Below are 17,473 nucleotides of genomic sequence, written 5' to 3' on the forward strand. Positions count from 1 at the left end.
TTCATTTAGACTTTAGATACATCTGGAGTAAAATTCGCAAGCCCTGCAGTATACACATTCATTATAACTAGCTTCACCTTTACCAGCTTTGATAACAATTTAATTCAATCAATGATTGCATTAAAGTGTGATTGCCAATCATTATAATCAAAACATATCACCTGCTCAGACATCACCTGCTCCTCTGCCCGTCAACAGCACCTCTTCCTCGGCCGCTGCTCGCAGCACCTGTCGGCCTCTGATGTGGAGGTTTACCTGCTGGTGCTGCTACTAACGTGTATATTTTATGGTTAAAATATGTATTTTTGTCACAAATGTTTCAATACAGACGTGTAACCTTCACCAGAGAGTTGAAATGTGTACCATATGATGGGGTGCCATTCCAACTTGTGGGCACCAAGATATATGGATGCCACCAGGGAAAGGACAGGTGTACTCGGCAAAAGGAGAAGTACCATGCACAAAAAGAGAAACAAGCGGTATATTTATGAATTGACATGCATTAACAACTTTAAATAATTGGTAAAGGAAAATTAAACAACTATTCGTAATATGACATGCATTATGGCATTCTATGACACATAACAATGTGACACATAACAACATAGGAATCAGCATTATGTAAATACATAAGTCGTTTAAACTTGAGAGGAATAGGAAACAAAATTCAATGGCCTCTTCTGAGACAAAATAAGGGGGGATATCCTTCCTTTGTTCACCTACAGAACCCAACCAGCTCACGGTCATGACCTGGCACCAAATTCTTCCTGTTTACTTATTTTAACAGGGGATGGTATGTCTGCAAAAACAAATAGAAACAAACAGTACAGATGCAGGGGTGACTTGTTGCTACAGTTATATGAGCAGGACCTACACATATTTTAAAGAAGATAAAAGAAAAAACCATTGAAAAAATGACGTTCTCCACGTTATGGAGAGGAGACCATGAAAATGTCTACATAAATTAATATTGTATTTCTATACACCTTTTTTCTCTTAGCTGGAAGACCATGTCTTCAATGCAAGACGCCATCCTGTACAAAATACGAAGAAGATGGATTGGCCTGCCCAGATAACTGTCAGTCAGGTCATGAAATGTCCTGGTTTCAAGGTACAGCACAAGCACAGCACAAGTGCGTTCAATGCTATAATTGCTTTCGTGTCATGATCCCAATTGCCATGTCATTTTTATGTTCCCCAGATTGCAGAGAACAGTAAAGCAAAGAGGAGGGAGCTCTCCGCAGCACTAAAGGCTGTAGTTGCAGCTGATCCTTCCTCAGTTGAAGTAGTCATGGAATACCACACATGCTTCACCCCAGAAAATGACCATCAAAACCATCCAACTGTTGGAGAGGTAACCATGCAACGTCTATTCCTTTAGCTGCTGTAAGAAACAAGATGCGAGGTACAATTTGTGCTGTACAAAGAGGACTTTTTTTAGACAGCTTTAAACATCTATAATTACCCTGTTCAACGTCATGTACAGGTAGCTGAACTGCGTGAACCGATGGATTCCAGAGTTGAACAACAAATAGTGAAGCTCACCTTGGCTGGTGCCAGAAATCTCAGTGAGATTAGACGTCACCTGTTTAATTTTGTAAATGACGAGCTGTTCCAGGGGGAGCAGCCACCTCCACGAACACGTCGAAGGTTTTACCCCACAGACAAGGATATCAGGAATATCTTATCAAAAACGAAGGAGGGAATACGTGAATCCAAAAATGACCAGGTCAATCTGCAGGTAATACACTGAGAGTAGAATAGTATTAATATTATTCTAGCCATGTACATTTTTGTGGGTGGTTAATGCACAACTTACAGAGTTTGTGACTTCACCAAGCATGGTCAGTTTTTTACATGATACATTGTCCTCTGAATGCAGGTGTAAGTAAGCAAAAAAAAGTAGCAGTATTTGGTTCATATGCAGGGTATGACCATTTTTCAAAATGCAACTAAAACTTCAAAACTGATTGCCCTGATAATGACAACAAATGTTCCTAATGTTTGGGTCATGAGGCTTCATGATGATAATGTCCAGTTACACTTTCATTCACAGCTTCTGACCCCCAGATGGTTAGTTGATTACTGCAAAATCAAGTATAGGCCAAGCCAGCTACAGGAGGACGGAACTGTCACAAAGCTGCTGTTTTGTTACCAGACAGCCTGGCAATGAAGGCTTCTCCACCTGTATGGACAACAGATGTGCCTGCTTGATGCTACTTACCGGACGTGTCGTTACTCTGTTCCCCTCTTCTTCCTATGTGTACGTACAAATGTGTGCTATGCAGTGGTTGGCCTCTTTGTGACCCAGAGTGAGACAACAGCAGATGTCAAATAAGCCCTCCAGGTGTTTAAGGAGTGGAACCCTGACTGGAGCCCTAGCCACTTCATGGTTGATTTCTCAGAGGTAAAGATCGGTGCCCTGGAGGAAGAGTTTTCCATTTGAAATTGCAGTAACTGTAGAAATCTGTTAATTCGCAGAATATGAAACGTTAAAAAAATAAAAAAGGATGCATTTTACATAGTATTCGACCAACTTATAAACTTACCAAAATATAATCATTTACATGCAAATGTATGCAACAATCTACTTCAAAATATAATAAAGTCATACCCTCCACTGACAGTCAGCTGCTTCAACTCCAGAGGAGTTCAGCTCACGCCTTTGCAACCTGTAGGAGGCCAAAGTCTGGAAAGACAATGACAAAGTGAGGGCGTGGTTTTCATTTTTTTTGGTCTTTTTTTGTTTTGTGTAGAGATGGGTGCATGTGTTTCGGGATGAAGATCTCAAGGTGGCCATCTACACCAACAATGGGGTGGAAAGACAAAATTAAACCCTAAAATATTCTCATCTTGAAGGTTATAAGAACTGCAGCCTCAGTGAAATGCTCACTGTGTTGGTAACTGACTTCCTACCAAGGACATATCGGAAGTGAGCTAAAAAATTATTACTGATTATACATATGTATATATATATATTTATATATACATACATACACACACCAACACACACACACATTTTTATATACATATATATACATGTAATGTTCGATAGCTTTGTTTCCAACATATTTGTTTGATGTTGTTCATTGTTGCATATGTTTCTGAGACAATTGTATTATCAAATACCATATCTATATGTCAGAGAAAGCAAACTGTCACAGAGAGACTTCTAAGATATTGTTCTCTTCTCTTATTGAAGGTACATTGAACTGAACGTCAAGTACTCCTCATTCTACAGAAGGTACAATGAGAACATGCCAAAGTTCTTAAAAGACAGACCAAGAAGTGTAGCACACCATCTGATGTCAAGGCTTACAGAAGCCCAGTTTTATGAGGCGAATGACGTTGTTGCAAAGGGCAATGGCATGTTCCATGTCAAAAGCCAAAGTCATCATTGCACACAGCACAACATCAACTTTGGTGAAAGTATCATCATGCCATCGTGCACCTGCAAAGACTGGGCAAAGCACAAGTTGCCCTGAAAGCACTTCTGTGCTGTTTTTAATCATGTGCATGAATGGGGTTGGGAGAAACTGGCATCTAATTACAGGGATCACCCCCTCTTCTCCCTGGATAATGCATATCTGGGACAGACTTCTTGTGAGAGGGATGGCAGCGGCAGATCAGACATCACAGATCATACATGTATACCCGGTATCAGCGGAATTGCAGTCACCATGTAACGCTTTGCCCGAAAGGAAAAGACCAAGAAAGGTTAAACGAAGAAGGGAATGTGCCAGTCTCTTGCGTGAGATTACTGACTTAACATACCATCTGCAAGATGAAGATTACCTTAAAACGTTAACTGACCAACTGACCGAGATCTTGGAAGATGTGAAGCTACAAACTCCACATGATCAGAGCCTTCCTCTGACGTTCACACCTGAGAAAAGGAAGAAGGAGATGGCCAACCTACCTGTGACCGTGCCGCAAAAGCACCCATTCACAAAAAGGGTAGGCTGCTTTGCAGAAGCTATGAGGTTGAACTCCCGGGTCAGCATGAATTTGAAATGAACTTTGTAAAACATTTAACTGTACAGTTCGGCATTCATATCTTTATTATTATTATATCACATATTGTTGTTATATATTGTACAATGTGCAATTTGACTTTGTATGTAAATATTGCTATTTTATTGCACATTTTAACTTTAACTTCTTATTTATCCATACATATTTTTATTCTATTTAATTACAACTTGTATTGCAACATTTTTACTTTAAATCTGTAAGGTTACATTATCCTTTTAATCTTTTTATTTATCTTGTATTGCACATTGTTATTCTTACTTCCTATGTTAATGTACATCTTTTAATTGTATTTTATTGTATCTTTGTTGTATTGCCCTCTTTTACTTTCACTTCTTATTTCAACATAAATATTGTTATTTAAAATCATATTGAACATTTCTGCTTTCATTTCTTGTTTGTTTTATATGTTTATATACATATGGTTATTTTATTTTGCATTGCCAATTTCTGATTTTACTTCCTATAGTTACATTCATCTTTTTATTATATTTTTATTATCTTGAAATTCACACTTTTACTTCTTGTGTATATATACATTTAGCTATGTATTAAGTATGTTATTTTGTTTGTTCTCAAATTTAGCAACTGTCACAAAACAACATTTCCTCAACAGGATAATGAAATGATTCTGATTTAACTTCCATGATGAAATACTGGTCAGATATCCACCAGATCTTTTAGTGATTTTTGTCTCTCTTGGAGAAATTAAATCAATGAAAAAGTTCAAAACATAAATACACAACCGAAAATAATACATGTAATACTATAATATAAAGAGATGGACGAATTCATTTCAATAAACATGTGAAAACTAAATCATACAGGTTTTAAGGGGTTTATTTGTGTGAAGACGGCAGCAGCCAGTAAAGTAAAGGGCGTCGTCTCTTGTCCTCGGTGGCAGTTTACGTCACTTCCGCCTAAAACCCAACCGGGTTATGGCTAGAAAGGATCCGTCTTGTGTAAAACTCTCGCGAGAGTTTGGCTGAATGTCACGTGGCTGAATGTTTACGTTTGGCAGGCAGCTTTTTTAACATCAGTTGGCCACATCAAATGATGGTGAGAAGCTAAACTATCTATTAATTATGTCAATGACAGGGAGTGTGATTGTTGAAATAGGGTGTTAGTGGTCTTGTTGGGGTTCAAAGAAGAATGACAACACTGTAGATCACCAACACTATGGTTTATTTTTTATTATATTTATAAGATAGCTCCTGGTGCAATAAAATGTTCCCTTGCAGTGTTTTACTATTAAGTCTGATTTTTCTCTATTAATATTGCTGCTGCATTAATGTGTATGTTGCATCATGTTACTGCTGTAGATGTGTTTCCGAGCCACTCCGATTACAACGAGTTACAACGAGAACGTGACGTCATATTTACACTAGACGGATCCTTTCTAGCCATAACCGTGGAGGAGCCGTGGAGGACCCATCAGTGTCTCCTCGGTTAGAGCTCCTCCAGAGAGCCTCCTCGATGCTTGATGCTCGGTCCTCGAAGTGCATTTAGAGAAATGAGATGACCTTCAAAATGGCGCGCTGAAATTCATTTCCGGGTCACTACCGGAGGACCGAGGAGTCGAGGAGGGGAAATTTGAGCATTGAGAAACTTCTACAGACTGATCCAGATTTGAATTCTTTCCGACGTCACAAAAGGGGTGCTCCGCTTATTGGTCAATTCTCCACCTATCAGGGGGATGAGAGGTTGGGCCACGGCCGGCCATTGCCGCTCGAAAGCGCTGGAGACGCTGTAGTATATGGGTTGCATTCCGATAATCCAAAAATCAGCTCCTAAATTCTAACCCTATCTCCTATTCCTTGACCTCTGAGTGAAACGTCATGGGGTCAAGGGATAGTTGATAGGAGAATTAAACAGGACTTAGGAGAAGAGACTGCGGTACTTTAGAGAATCCGAATGCACTTTCACTATCTGACGTGTTTATGATGTGCGTCTGCTGCTGTGGTGAAACTATGGAAACTACAGTGTTCTATACAACGCACTACATGGATGTTTAATAAGAACGAGGGACTCATCTAGAGACTCTGCACCGTGCTCTGGTGCTGTTCTTTTATGCTTTATGAACGTGGACAACAGAGAAACATATTCTTCATGACAAGTTGTAATGGAAATAAAAAAGGAAAGTGAAATTTATGCTCGTCACCCTCTCCCTCCGGTCCACATTAATACAAATGATCCCAATACGTATGATTGTATGAAAATATCTTAAAATCAATACAAATGTATTTATTATAAACGTTAGTCCTTAACACCTATCACTGTGTACATCACCATTCAAACATCTTTTAAAAGTTGAACAAACCCCACACAGCTCAGTGAAATGTTTACTTTATTTGATCATTTCAGTAAAAACTAACGTTCATATTTCTCTTTTTGATTATAATACTGATGAATGTTCAAAACAAAGCACTTTGGCAACTTACCACATACGTTTTAAAATGCTTAATAAGCACCGTAACTTTCATGATATAATTTCTCCGTCATAATCGTTTGTTTCCGTGAACGGCCGACTGTTGTGTGACGCTAATGCTGCGGCTGCAAGGCATTGTGGGGAAGCATTTTCTCCTCTCCTTTTGGTAAGGGAGTTCCAGTGTTTCCTAAGCTAAAGGAGGTTATAAAGGAAGTTTGAAACCTCCTTTCCTTTCATTTGGAGAATTGGAACGGCACTTAACATCCGGTTGCGTCTATCGTTATTCCAACCCAGTTTAGATTTAACCACGCCCACTTCCGCATTACGCAAGGATCGACGTAGCTCTACGCGATAGCGTCATAGACGCGCGCGAAATTTGAATCTGACAAGCAAAATACCATCCTTATAAACGCTGCATAATATACAATATAATAGTGCTTCTTTGTCAATATGACTGACGAACGCTGAAAGCCATATCGAAGAGTCCTGAGATTGTATTACTGGTGTTTTATCATCTCAGCTGGTGTAAGTGCAGAATATTGAATATAACCTTGACTATTACTTTGTACTTCATTTATCTGACAGCATTATTTAATGATACTATTTTATATATATATATATACACACATTTATTCATTTATAAACATATATATATAATCACACACTTATATGTACTCACACATGTATTTATTCATTTATACACACAGATGTATTCATTCATTTATATACACACAGCATTATTTAATGATACTGTTTTATATATATATATATATATATACACACACATTTATTCATTTATAAACATATATATATAAACACACACTATTTTATATATATATATACACACATTTATTCATTTATAAACATATATATATAAACACACACTATTTTATATATATATATATATCTACTATTTTGTTGTATAGAACGAAGGTCTAATAATAGCTAAATAATGATAATGTAAGAAATGTATTCTTTTTTTATCACTCTCAATATTTAACTTCTTTTTTTTTTGATAATAATCTTAATTTGTTCCATCAACTTTTATAGTTATTATTATTATTATTATTATTAATTGACTATAAAATCTAAACATTGTAGGAAGAATACTACTATAGTCCTGCAGTAAAGAGACAGAAACAAAGACGACTGGAAAGTAAAACATCACTCAATTTAAGAATTGACCTGTTTATTTTTATGGCTTAAATATATGTTTCTGTTAGTGAGATTTAATAACCGTTCCACACCGAGATATCAGACACCAGAGGCTGTGATGTCACACTGATGCACTGTACAGAGAACAGCTCACTGACACCTGAAGTCTGTCTGTATCCGTCAGCGTGGCATCACAGGGGGGTTCGGGGAGATAGAGCCGTCCTACAGTAGGTGTCATCAGAACATCACATTCCAAAAAGCTGACATTCAATATTATTTCCCTGCAAGATTATCAGATTTGTTTCATACCAGGATTTTATTAGAATGGACTATATACTTAAATCTCAGCTTTATTGGCCGAGTATGTGTACACATAAAATGAGTTTTTTCGCTAATAGGTATATAATTTCATGTATAATAACATAGCTAACAGCAAAACATACCTTTCTTTACCATAATTGACTGCATCATGTTGAACCGGTCACCTGTGCAAATAAAACCGATTGGTTTGATGATCATAAAGCCTCTTTCTGATGAAAATACCCAATGTATGCACATCATTCACAATACTTTTTTTCAAAACATTTTTGACAACACTGACCACTGTAAGCAAAGCAGCAGGTGAAAATATAAAAGAATGATTCGATTTTTCTTTTTTTTTCACGAATACCTAAGGTCCATCATGGACAGGAAGACAGGCACGCAACATATCAGACCCATGAAATGTAATGTTTCCAAATTGACTTTAGAAAGACTTAACAGCGAGCATCAGACAGACTCAGCAGGCGAGCAGCAGCCAGGTCGACACAAAGGAACAGCAGTCACAGCAATGCATTCGATACATGTGGAAGTCTTTATGGCCAAATTCCCGTAATAAATCGGACAATTGTTGGGTGAAAAATCTAAACCTCTTGCAAAAGCATGCAATAATATTTTTGGCAAAAAAATATCCTCTTTTTTGGCAAACAAAGTTGTGCTGGTTAAACAAAAGCTCTTTGCTGATCGGGAGCAGCCTTGTAATGCAGGACCATCTTTATCAGGTAACATGACAATCTTCAAGACAAGCACTGAGAGCAATGTCTGTCGCATCAGTCTCTTTGTATTGTGTGGGGACACTCAGCAGGAAGGCGAACAGCATTCCAGTCCAGTCCTTTCTTTCAAGTTGTTGTGGGGGGAGGTCTGACCAGAGGAGGAGGAGAAACTGGATGCATCCACACACACACACACACACACACACACACACACACACACACACACACACACACACACACACACACACACACACGCACACACACACGCGCACACACACGCGCACACACACGCGCACACACACACACACACACACACACACACCTCGCATTTCATTTTTGTCTTCATCATCTCCCCTTGTTTTACATCACGTTCTCAAACAACTGCATGGAGCTCATCATGGTTTCATCCTACAGAGAGAGAACACAAGTAATCAGGGCGGAATGATACAATGTACTGACTCCATGATGTATAGGCTGCACGATGACAGCAACCTCCAGCTATAACATCACTTATCTACACAGATTAGAAACAATCCTGTACATGCTGAGGAGATACTTTAGTACATTAAGTATATTGAGAGAATATTACATTGTATTGCTTTGATTGTATTTCTGTTATACTCTCATTTTATTTGTTTTGTATTTCACATTCTATCTTCTTGTCTTGTATTATTTGCTTGTAATTGTATTTATCCTTTAGTACTGTCATTCATGATTGTTAATCCTGTAAGCCCATTGTGACAATCCGTTAGAATACATGCTATGTAATATTTACAAATATACAAAGGAAGCACTTTTTACATGTATTTCTTATTATTTCAGAAGCAGGAGAATACACACCTCCTGGCAGGCTAAAATAAACTCCTCTAGAGTCACCACTCCATCTTTGTTTTTATCCATTTTCTGTGGAAAAACACATTGCAATATAATACAAATCAGTCTCAAATATGTCCTGTTGCAACACATATGGATTATAGTAACTACAGAAACATGTTCACAGTATTGAGTACCAACTGGAGAATAATTATAAAACATTTGCTAATGACTTCAAATGTATAAGCTTTATGCAACATAAACTTGTAACGAGTTTCAATGAAGCTAATATGATCATTTTAGATCTACAGGGGTATCTTTAAAGACACTTTACTTTTGACTTGCGTTGATCTTATATTCAAAATAAGACTTATTTACCCGGAAAAAGGCGTCCACATGTTGCTGCGGGACGTCTCCCTTTATTGCAGGGTAGGTGAACTTCCCCATCATGTCATAAATTGCCCTCACAATCTCCGTCATTTCCTGAGAACAGGCACGGTCACATTGTGATAAGACATACTTCATATTCAACACTGTACACACTCTTAGAGCCGAACCTCACCTCTCTGTTTATGTATCCGTCTTTGTTAATGTCATAAAGATGAAACGTCCACTCGAGCTTTTCTCTCAGCGTTCCCCGCAGCAGTATAGACAAACCCATTACAAAGTCCTGACAGCAATGGAAAACGAGACAAAGTCAGATTCTGAAAGCATCATGGAAGCAAGCAATGAGTCTTATTTGACACAAAATGGAGGAGGACTGACCTTGAACTTAATGGAGCCATTGTTTGTAGTGTCGAAAGCATTGAAGAGATAATGTGCGTACATGCTTGCATCTGCAACACAAAAACAGATAACGTGAGCGGTCTGCTGCAGTGGAAAGGCTCCTCAGAGCAATGAAAGACATTTGATTGCACTTTACCTCCATGAGGGAAGAACTGTGCGTAAATGTGTTTGAATGTTTCCTCATCGACCACCCCACTTGGACACTCCTGAGGAAAGACAAACACGGAGTAAGGTTCCTCCACTCTACTGTTGGAAGAAATCAGCAGCACTGTGGAGGCATGACCTCATCACATTTGACCCACGAATCTCTTACACATTTGAGCTAGTTAGCCAGCAAAACGTTTGAAAAAATAGCTGTATTGTTTATTGCTTTTCTTTACTTTGATATAAAACCGCTGCAATTAGGAACAATAATCCCTTCAGGCCTTAACACGCACATTTTTTGTGTGTACATAATTTTATTTTTAAAACTGCTTTTTGTGTCTTGGGTAATTCCACACAAAATACAAATATTCGGTGCCAAACATCAGTGTAACTTTATGACTCAACATTGAAAAAGGCAAACACTGTTTTTCACAATATTTTACAGTGTTTTGCATTTTTGTGTAATTTTCTTTACACAAGTCAAGATCAAGGATCTTAAAACCAATCTAATACAAATCTGAAAAGCTAGATGCCATTTGGGAAAATAAAGAAAAGTGTTTTTATTAAGGTAATCTACATTTTTAAACTTGAAGTTACTTGAATTCACCAAGATACTGTAATGTAATAATAAAAGCAGAAAGTGTGTGTTTACATTCTTGAAGCCACGATAGAGGATCTGCAGCTCCTGTTTGCTGAAGTTGGTCTGCGCCTCCAACTGGGAAAGACCCTCCGGCCGGTAACACACCGTTGTCATCTCCAGCTCATCATCTGTTCTATCTACAGCCAGAAAAGATAGAAAGACATACGTTTATCACACAGAATCATGTCAAGACTTCTGCAATCCCTGTCTGACAAATGCTCTTCCTGTAATACACGAGTCATCTTAAGGATGTGAGGGTGGCAGCAAAGAAATACACATTTGATAGGACGGCAAAAAAAAACGCTTGCGGGGGAAGATGAAAGAGTCATAATTCACAATGAGGTAAAAAAAGGGAGAAATGGATTTGGTGGAGGGAAGATACATGCGTCTGACAAAGAGATCCCCTTGAGGGGTGTATTACTGTGCTCAGTACTGGGTGCTGTGAAGATGGATGGTGGCTAATGATGTAAGGAGTACTCATATTGCTGGGGGTAAGGGTTTGTCACTGCGACTGTCTCCAGCTGCAGGGCTAAACCAACATCCCAGAATCCGGCAGAGGACACAATCCACACAACAAGTTCTCAGAGATGAGCAAACATCGGAGAGAAAACAGGACGTTGTTATTGCATTCACCGGCAGCGTATTTGTTTACACATCAGTCTCTTGTATACTTGTATATCCCAACTGGTCCCTGTGATATCAGCAATGTATTTTTGCTTTTATGGAGACCAAGTGATGCATCCTATGATGAGTAACTTCAGCAAACAAAACCCCATCGGATCTCGCTAATTTCCACAAAGAAACATGAACAATGCACACACAAACAAGATGTTTAGCTGTGTCTGCATCACTCGGTTCGATTAAGGAAAAGAGATTGAGATGAATATGATGATGGCTATTTGGATGGCGGCGATGACTCACTCGACCCACTCAGCAGCGGTGTCAAGATGAATTCTAACCGCTGATACCTCATGCACACCAACAGTGTTTCAGGGCCGGTTCGGAGCTGGAGCTTGAAAAGCACCGGCTTTTCCTCTTCACACCGCAGCGGAGCAGCCTCTTAGCTCCGGAATCCGGTTTGTTTCAAGTACCAAAAAATTGTCAGGCCAGAGCAAAAGCACCGCATACGTCACGCTTACGTCAAGGCGGGGGCAGGGGCAGGGGCGGGATCAACTCCTGAACAACAACAAAAAGCCGGCGTTTTATCCAGTTTGTACACAACGATGGAGAAACGTAACAAGCAGCAGTGGTCCACTGAAGAGACCAGCTACCTACTGGGAATCTGGTCTTCTGAAGAGGTCCAGAGGAAGCTGGAGCACAATCGGCCATTGTTGTTGTTGTCGGTGTCAGCTGTGAGAGGTTTCCGCGCGGTTTGGCTTTATGAAGTAGGCACGCAAACGGTTTACGTCATAACGCAAACGATGACGCGATGACGCAGCACCAGTCGGACTCAGGGCAGTGTGAAAAGAGCCGGAGCTAAACCGAAGAACCGGTTCTGAACCTGAAAAGCTCTAGCACCAGTGGTGTTTTCTCCTGGAGTCCAAGGGAAGCCAGGCTTCCCTGTTTTTTCGGATTGTAGTTATAATTTTAATAAATAAATGAAAACACTTCGTTTAGTTTCGGAAATTCTTTGTTGTGTGTTGCTACCGGCCCGTCTCCCTCATTCTCATTGATTATTTTACAAAGAGTGAAACAGCGCCCCTCTAGATGTTACGGTGAAACCGTAGATTGCACTCTCTGTTGCGAGAGGAGGCCAGCCGAAATTTCCTTCCCTTGGTGAAAAAAAATGGGGGGATTGACCAATCAGATGAGGCTCACGTCATGCCCCTGCCAACCTGTGATTGGTCAGGGCCATGCCAAGGGAAGCCAGAGGCGGCTGGCTTCCCTTGCCTCACACTCCAATCAAATCGCATCAACTTAGTGGTGCAGTGACGCGTCCCAAAAAGCGGAAGTAAGCTACGCCCGGTTTCCCTCGACAAAATATCAATGGGATTTCTCCATAGGATTTAGGAAAATAGCTTGAAAAAAGGTCAGTGGAAAACGAACCTGTTAGGTAAATGCACGTTTTGTTCAGTCGGATAATATCCACATGTCTACCCTACTTTTATAATTTTCGAATCATAAATCTAATCGATAGAAGATAGATAGCGTCACTGCACCACTCTCACTGCCGTTAGAAAGTAGCAAGCAACTGAAGCAAGTGCAATTATGGAGGGTGGAGATTTGGAGTATTTAATCAAAAATAATTGTACTAAACTTCCGCTGCAGCAGCAGCAACAACAAATACAATCTGATGACAGGCCAATGCCCAAACTTGAGCTGTGTACAGCGAGGAACAAAGGAGCGAACCGGATGTAAAACGTTAAAGGTCTCCTGATTTAGTTTGTGAATGAATGCTTATTAGAGTTTCGGCTGGAGAGTGCGTGCGGACCTGTCGGTTAGATAACAGGCGTGTGTAAGTCCTGCATCTGTATGAGACAAATGTGTGTAAAATGATACCGTGCGCTGTAATCACTCATCTGGTTACGTTATTACATTGACCCCCCCCCCCCCCCCCAAAAAGAAAGGACGTATTATTGGCTTCCCCTAATTTTTTCCCCACGCCACGCTACTGTCTAGCACGGAGCTTGAACCGGAGTTGCGTTGGTGTGAATGAGGTATAAGACTGTATCTAGTACCATGCATCATCTGTCAGAGGAAGATTCTAGTGGAATATCAAATATCTTGTTGGTCATCTGCTATTAGCAATTCCCTGTGGCATTAACTAATTGTGATGCTAAGTGCTAAATGTAAACTTTAGTTAGCTGCATTTTTTAGATAAAATGCTTCTTCTTGGATCTATGAATCATCTTTATTTGGTGCTGTTTATTTACTACATTTAGTTTCAAGCTTTACCGAATGGTCTTGGTGTGTTACAAATATGTAGGATATGAGGCTTCCCTATTAGCTTCAAGATTATCCAGAAATAATGTGGAATGAGCTGGAAAGACATCTTCCATCGTGACATCACTATGTAACACTCACGCTTCTATTAGCTAGCTCTCCAACACATGACGTGATAGGCTAAGGGGCGGGACATCTGTTAGCGGTTGACCAATCACACCAGAGCCGGCCAGCTAACCAATCACAGCAGACTGGGCTCTGGTTTCAGACGGAGGGTGAAAAGAGGTGCTGCAGTACAGGCAGTATGAGAAAAATAAAGAGGTTTTTGAACATTGAAGCATGGAGACATGTCACAGTTGAGGCACACATACAATTGTGAACCTGAAAATGAGCATACTAGTGCCCGTTTAAAGGGAAACGTTAACCCAAAAATCAAAAATATTTGTTCATCTTACTTATATTTTGCCGGAAGTTTCGAAAATATTGGCCATTTATGTCTGTCTTCTCTGGGGTATTACGAAACTACACGTAATTCGGCTTACGTGATTATCTCAGAGCATAAAACGATACTTTTGTTGAGTTTCTCAAATGTATTTTTGCACTTGGATCCATTTCCATTATATTGGACAGATAACAGAGAACTCTATAGCTGATACTGTATATCCAACACTCGACAACAAACAGCAAAACAAACTGAGATTGATAAATAGCACTTAGACTGCATATTAGGTTTTGGGGAAGCTACTGTCACTTTAATACATTTAGTGTGACATTAGGGGAGGCTGTGGCTCAGTGAAGTAGTGCGCTGATCTTCGGATCAGGGGAGAGCTTGAGTCCCACTGCAGTCAGCATGTCGTTGTGTCCCTGGGCAAGTCACTTCACCCCAAATTGCTCCTGTGGGGATTGACCACAATACTGCATGTATGTACGTCGTTTTGGATAAAGTGTCTAACACGTGACATGTCATGTAATGTAATTAGCATATTCTGGCATATTGATTCCGCTTTTATCGAATAGACAATAGATGCTGAACTGTGGAACATACTTTCAGTTATCAGCTGAACATACAGTATGTGTTTATGTAAAGCTTCCTCTCAATCCCTCCATCTTTCTCTCAGCTTGTGTTGTGATCTCCCTGGCTCTTGTTGTCATGGGGATAGATACAAAGGATGAGGTAATGCGTAATATAGATTGACTGATTAGAAAAAAGGTGTCTAACACATTCATCTTCCTTGTGAGTAAAAGCGTTTCACTCACCACACGACAACACTTGCATTTGCTTTCCTACAAATGCTATAGTGTGATCAGAAACAGATGCAATGAAATGAGGGCGAGAAAAGGAAACGGGGAGAAGTGTTGATTAGAAAGGGGGGGGGCATGGAGTAATGGGAAAAGAGAAAGAAGGAGATGAACGTGTGAAGAAAAAGGTGAGAGAAAGAGAATAACACGATATGTTTAGAGGACATAAACAAAACATGGTATTTGATGAAAGCCAACATTAAGTCACTGATCTCTAAAGCAGGATGAGAAAAAGGAAATTGAGTTGAATTTTGGAGTAACTGGCAAATTAAGGGGGAAATGAACTGTTGGTCTGATGAAAATAAACTTCTGGGGGAAAGGGCCAATATTTCAGATGTTGCTGTGTTGCCAGGATAACAAATATCCACAGGTATTATTGCGTATAGTACAGATAACTACAGATGCGAGAATATAGTTGAGAGATGCGTCTACCTACGGATTGTTTCACACAAACTGATAATACACACGGTTAACAGTTTATTTTTCAGTTAAGTAGCTTTATCAGCTTCAGACTTTAGCAAGGGTTTCCGAGATAGCATTCAGGCTCTCCACATGAATTGTTTTTCTGCACACAACTAAAACCCACTCAAAACACGATAGGTCAATCATACTCAGAGTACAAACAGAAAGCAGATACCAACATCTTGTCTATTGCCTAGAAATATTTGCATTTATGTGCAGAACATATCTGTTAAGAGATTTACTCCTAAATGGACACAAAATAGTTATGTAGTAGCTGCTTGGATTACAGGTTCTACACATGTGCAGTATATCGCTACGCCGGACACATCACACACTGAGGATGACATTGAAACCACATGGACCCATAGTGGCAGAAGCTAAAAGTACTACTTCCGTTAACTAGTAACTGCTACTGCTTTGGGGTTTAGTAGCACTTATAGATATCCCAAAGGAGGAAAGAATGATCACATTACCACACACATAATGCTATCTAAGTGATATACTCTTACAAGATTCATGCAGATAAATGTTGCAGACACTCTAGTGATGATGCTTGTACTGTAGCAATGAAGGCAGTGGTCTTGATATAAATGGCGCAGCAGCTGCTCTGCACATAAACATTCATTAGCATGCACTGGGAATAAAGTGTTACAAAATGAAGTGATGGAGATAATAATAGGTTTGTGCCAGATGGTGACTTTATAGACAAGCTGCAGCGCTGTCATACTGTTAATGCCAGCTGCTGCAGCTGCTTTAGGACAGTAGTGTTTACACACACCACTGATCTGAGTGACAGGTTGTGAAGGTGCTACAAGTCTAGCTTTGATTGTAGACAACAGGTTGGATCCGTTTTGTTTTCTTAGGTTACATTGAAAAGGCCTGGAAGCATTCCCTAACTGTATGAAGTTTTCACCTGACCTTTTACAAATAGTTTGACATTTTAAGACATACATATTTGCTTTATAGCTGAAACTAAGATGAGAAAATAGTGTAATGATGTGTGTACAATGTCTGTAACGTTAATTATAATGCTACAGCCACATGCTGGTTAGCTTAGCTTAGCGGACCAGATTGTAAACGGTGGGGAAATAGCTAACTTGGCTCTGTCCAAAGTCCACCTGCCAGCAGCTTTAAAGCTAACTTATTAAGAGGTACATTTTGTTTGTAAAACCCTGTTCTTTCTTGGAGTCCCTGAAATCTCACAGTGACGACAAAACTACAGGAAGTTGTTTCACCTAGCCAAGAATTTGTCAGGCACATAAAACCGCAAGTATCACTTTTGCTCTTCATACAAATGAAACAAACAAGATACAATTATATTAAGTGAGATTAAGAGATACTGCCAAGGGTATTTTTTCTTGTGGACAAAGCCATTTCCCCCTGCTTTCTGACTTTTAGCTAAGCTAAGCTAATTGAATATTGATGCTGGCTGGTAGCTGTATATATTAACCATACATACGCGAGTGGTTTTAATCCTTTCTTCAAACTTTTTGTCTCAAGGCATTAAAGTTGCAATGTGTATGTTTTTGACCCCAACATGTATTCAGAGACTTAATGGCTCTGCTTTTTGACTCCTAAACTAGTTAGCTAGTTTTATAAGAAGGTGGAAGTAATTTTCTCTTTCCTGCCACTTTGGTTTCTATCCAAAAAACAAATGAACACGTACCATCCAGCCCCTCATTAGATGAACACTCACAAAGACAGCTTAACTATAGGACAATTGCAAAGGTGAAAATGATAAAATAGCAATGTTAATTTTATCGGCTCTCAGAATATCGGCAGTTTGCTAATTTGATATAT

General features: G+C 39.4%; 1 protein-coding gene across 2 annotated transcripts in view; it reads right to left on the reverse strand.

The window, feature by feature from the left end:
• Nucleotides 1-7,394: 7,394 nt before the first annotated feature.
• The window catches only part of kcnip1b (Kv channel interacting protein 1 b), a 28,698-nt gene continuing 18,619 nt past the window's right edge, over nt 7,395-17,473 (reverse strand). For both annotated transcript variants that reach the window (XM_079649343.1, XM_079649342.1), the window contains exons 2-8: nt 11,042-11,166; nt 10,382-10,451; nt 10,225-10,295; nt 10,022-10,129; nt 9,838-9,942; nt 9,487-9,549; nt 7,395-9,054 (exon numbers count right to left, since the gene is read on the reverse strand). In XM_079649343.1, coding sequence (XP_079505469.1) covers nt 9,007-9,054; nt 9,487-9,549; nt 9,838-9,942; nt 10,022-10,129; nt 10,225-10,295; nt 10,382-10,451; nt 11,042-11,166 — 590 coding nt within the window. In that variant the 3' untranslated portion in view covers nt 7,395-9,006. The remainder of the gene's footprint in view (nt 9,055-9,486; nt 9,550-9,837; nt 9,943-10,021; nt 10,130-10,224; nt 10,296-10,381; nt 10,452-11,041; nt 11,167-17,473) is intronic.

The sequence above is a fragment of the Notothenia rossii genome, assembly GCF_949606895.1.
Source record: "Notothenia rossii genome assembly, chromosome: 9".
Taxonomy (NCBI): Eukaryota; Metazoa; Chordata; class Actinopteri; order Perciformes; family Nototheniidae; genus Notothenia; species Notothenia rossii.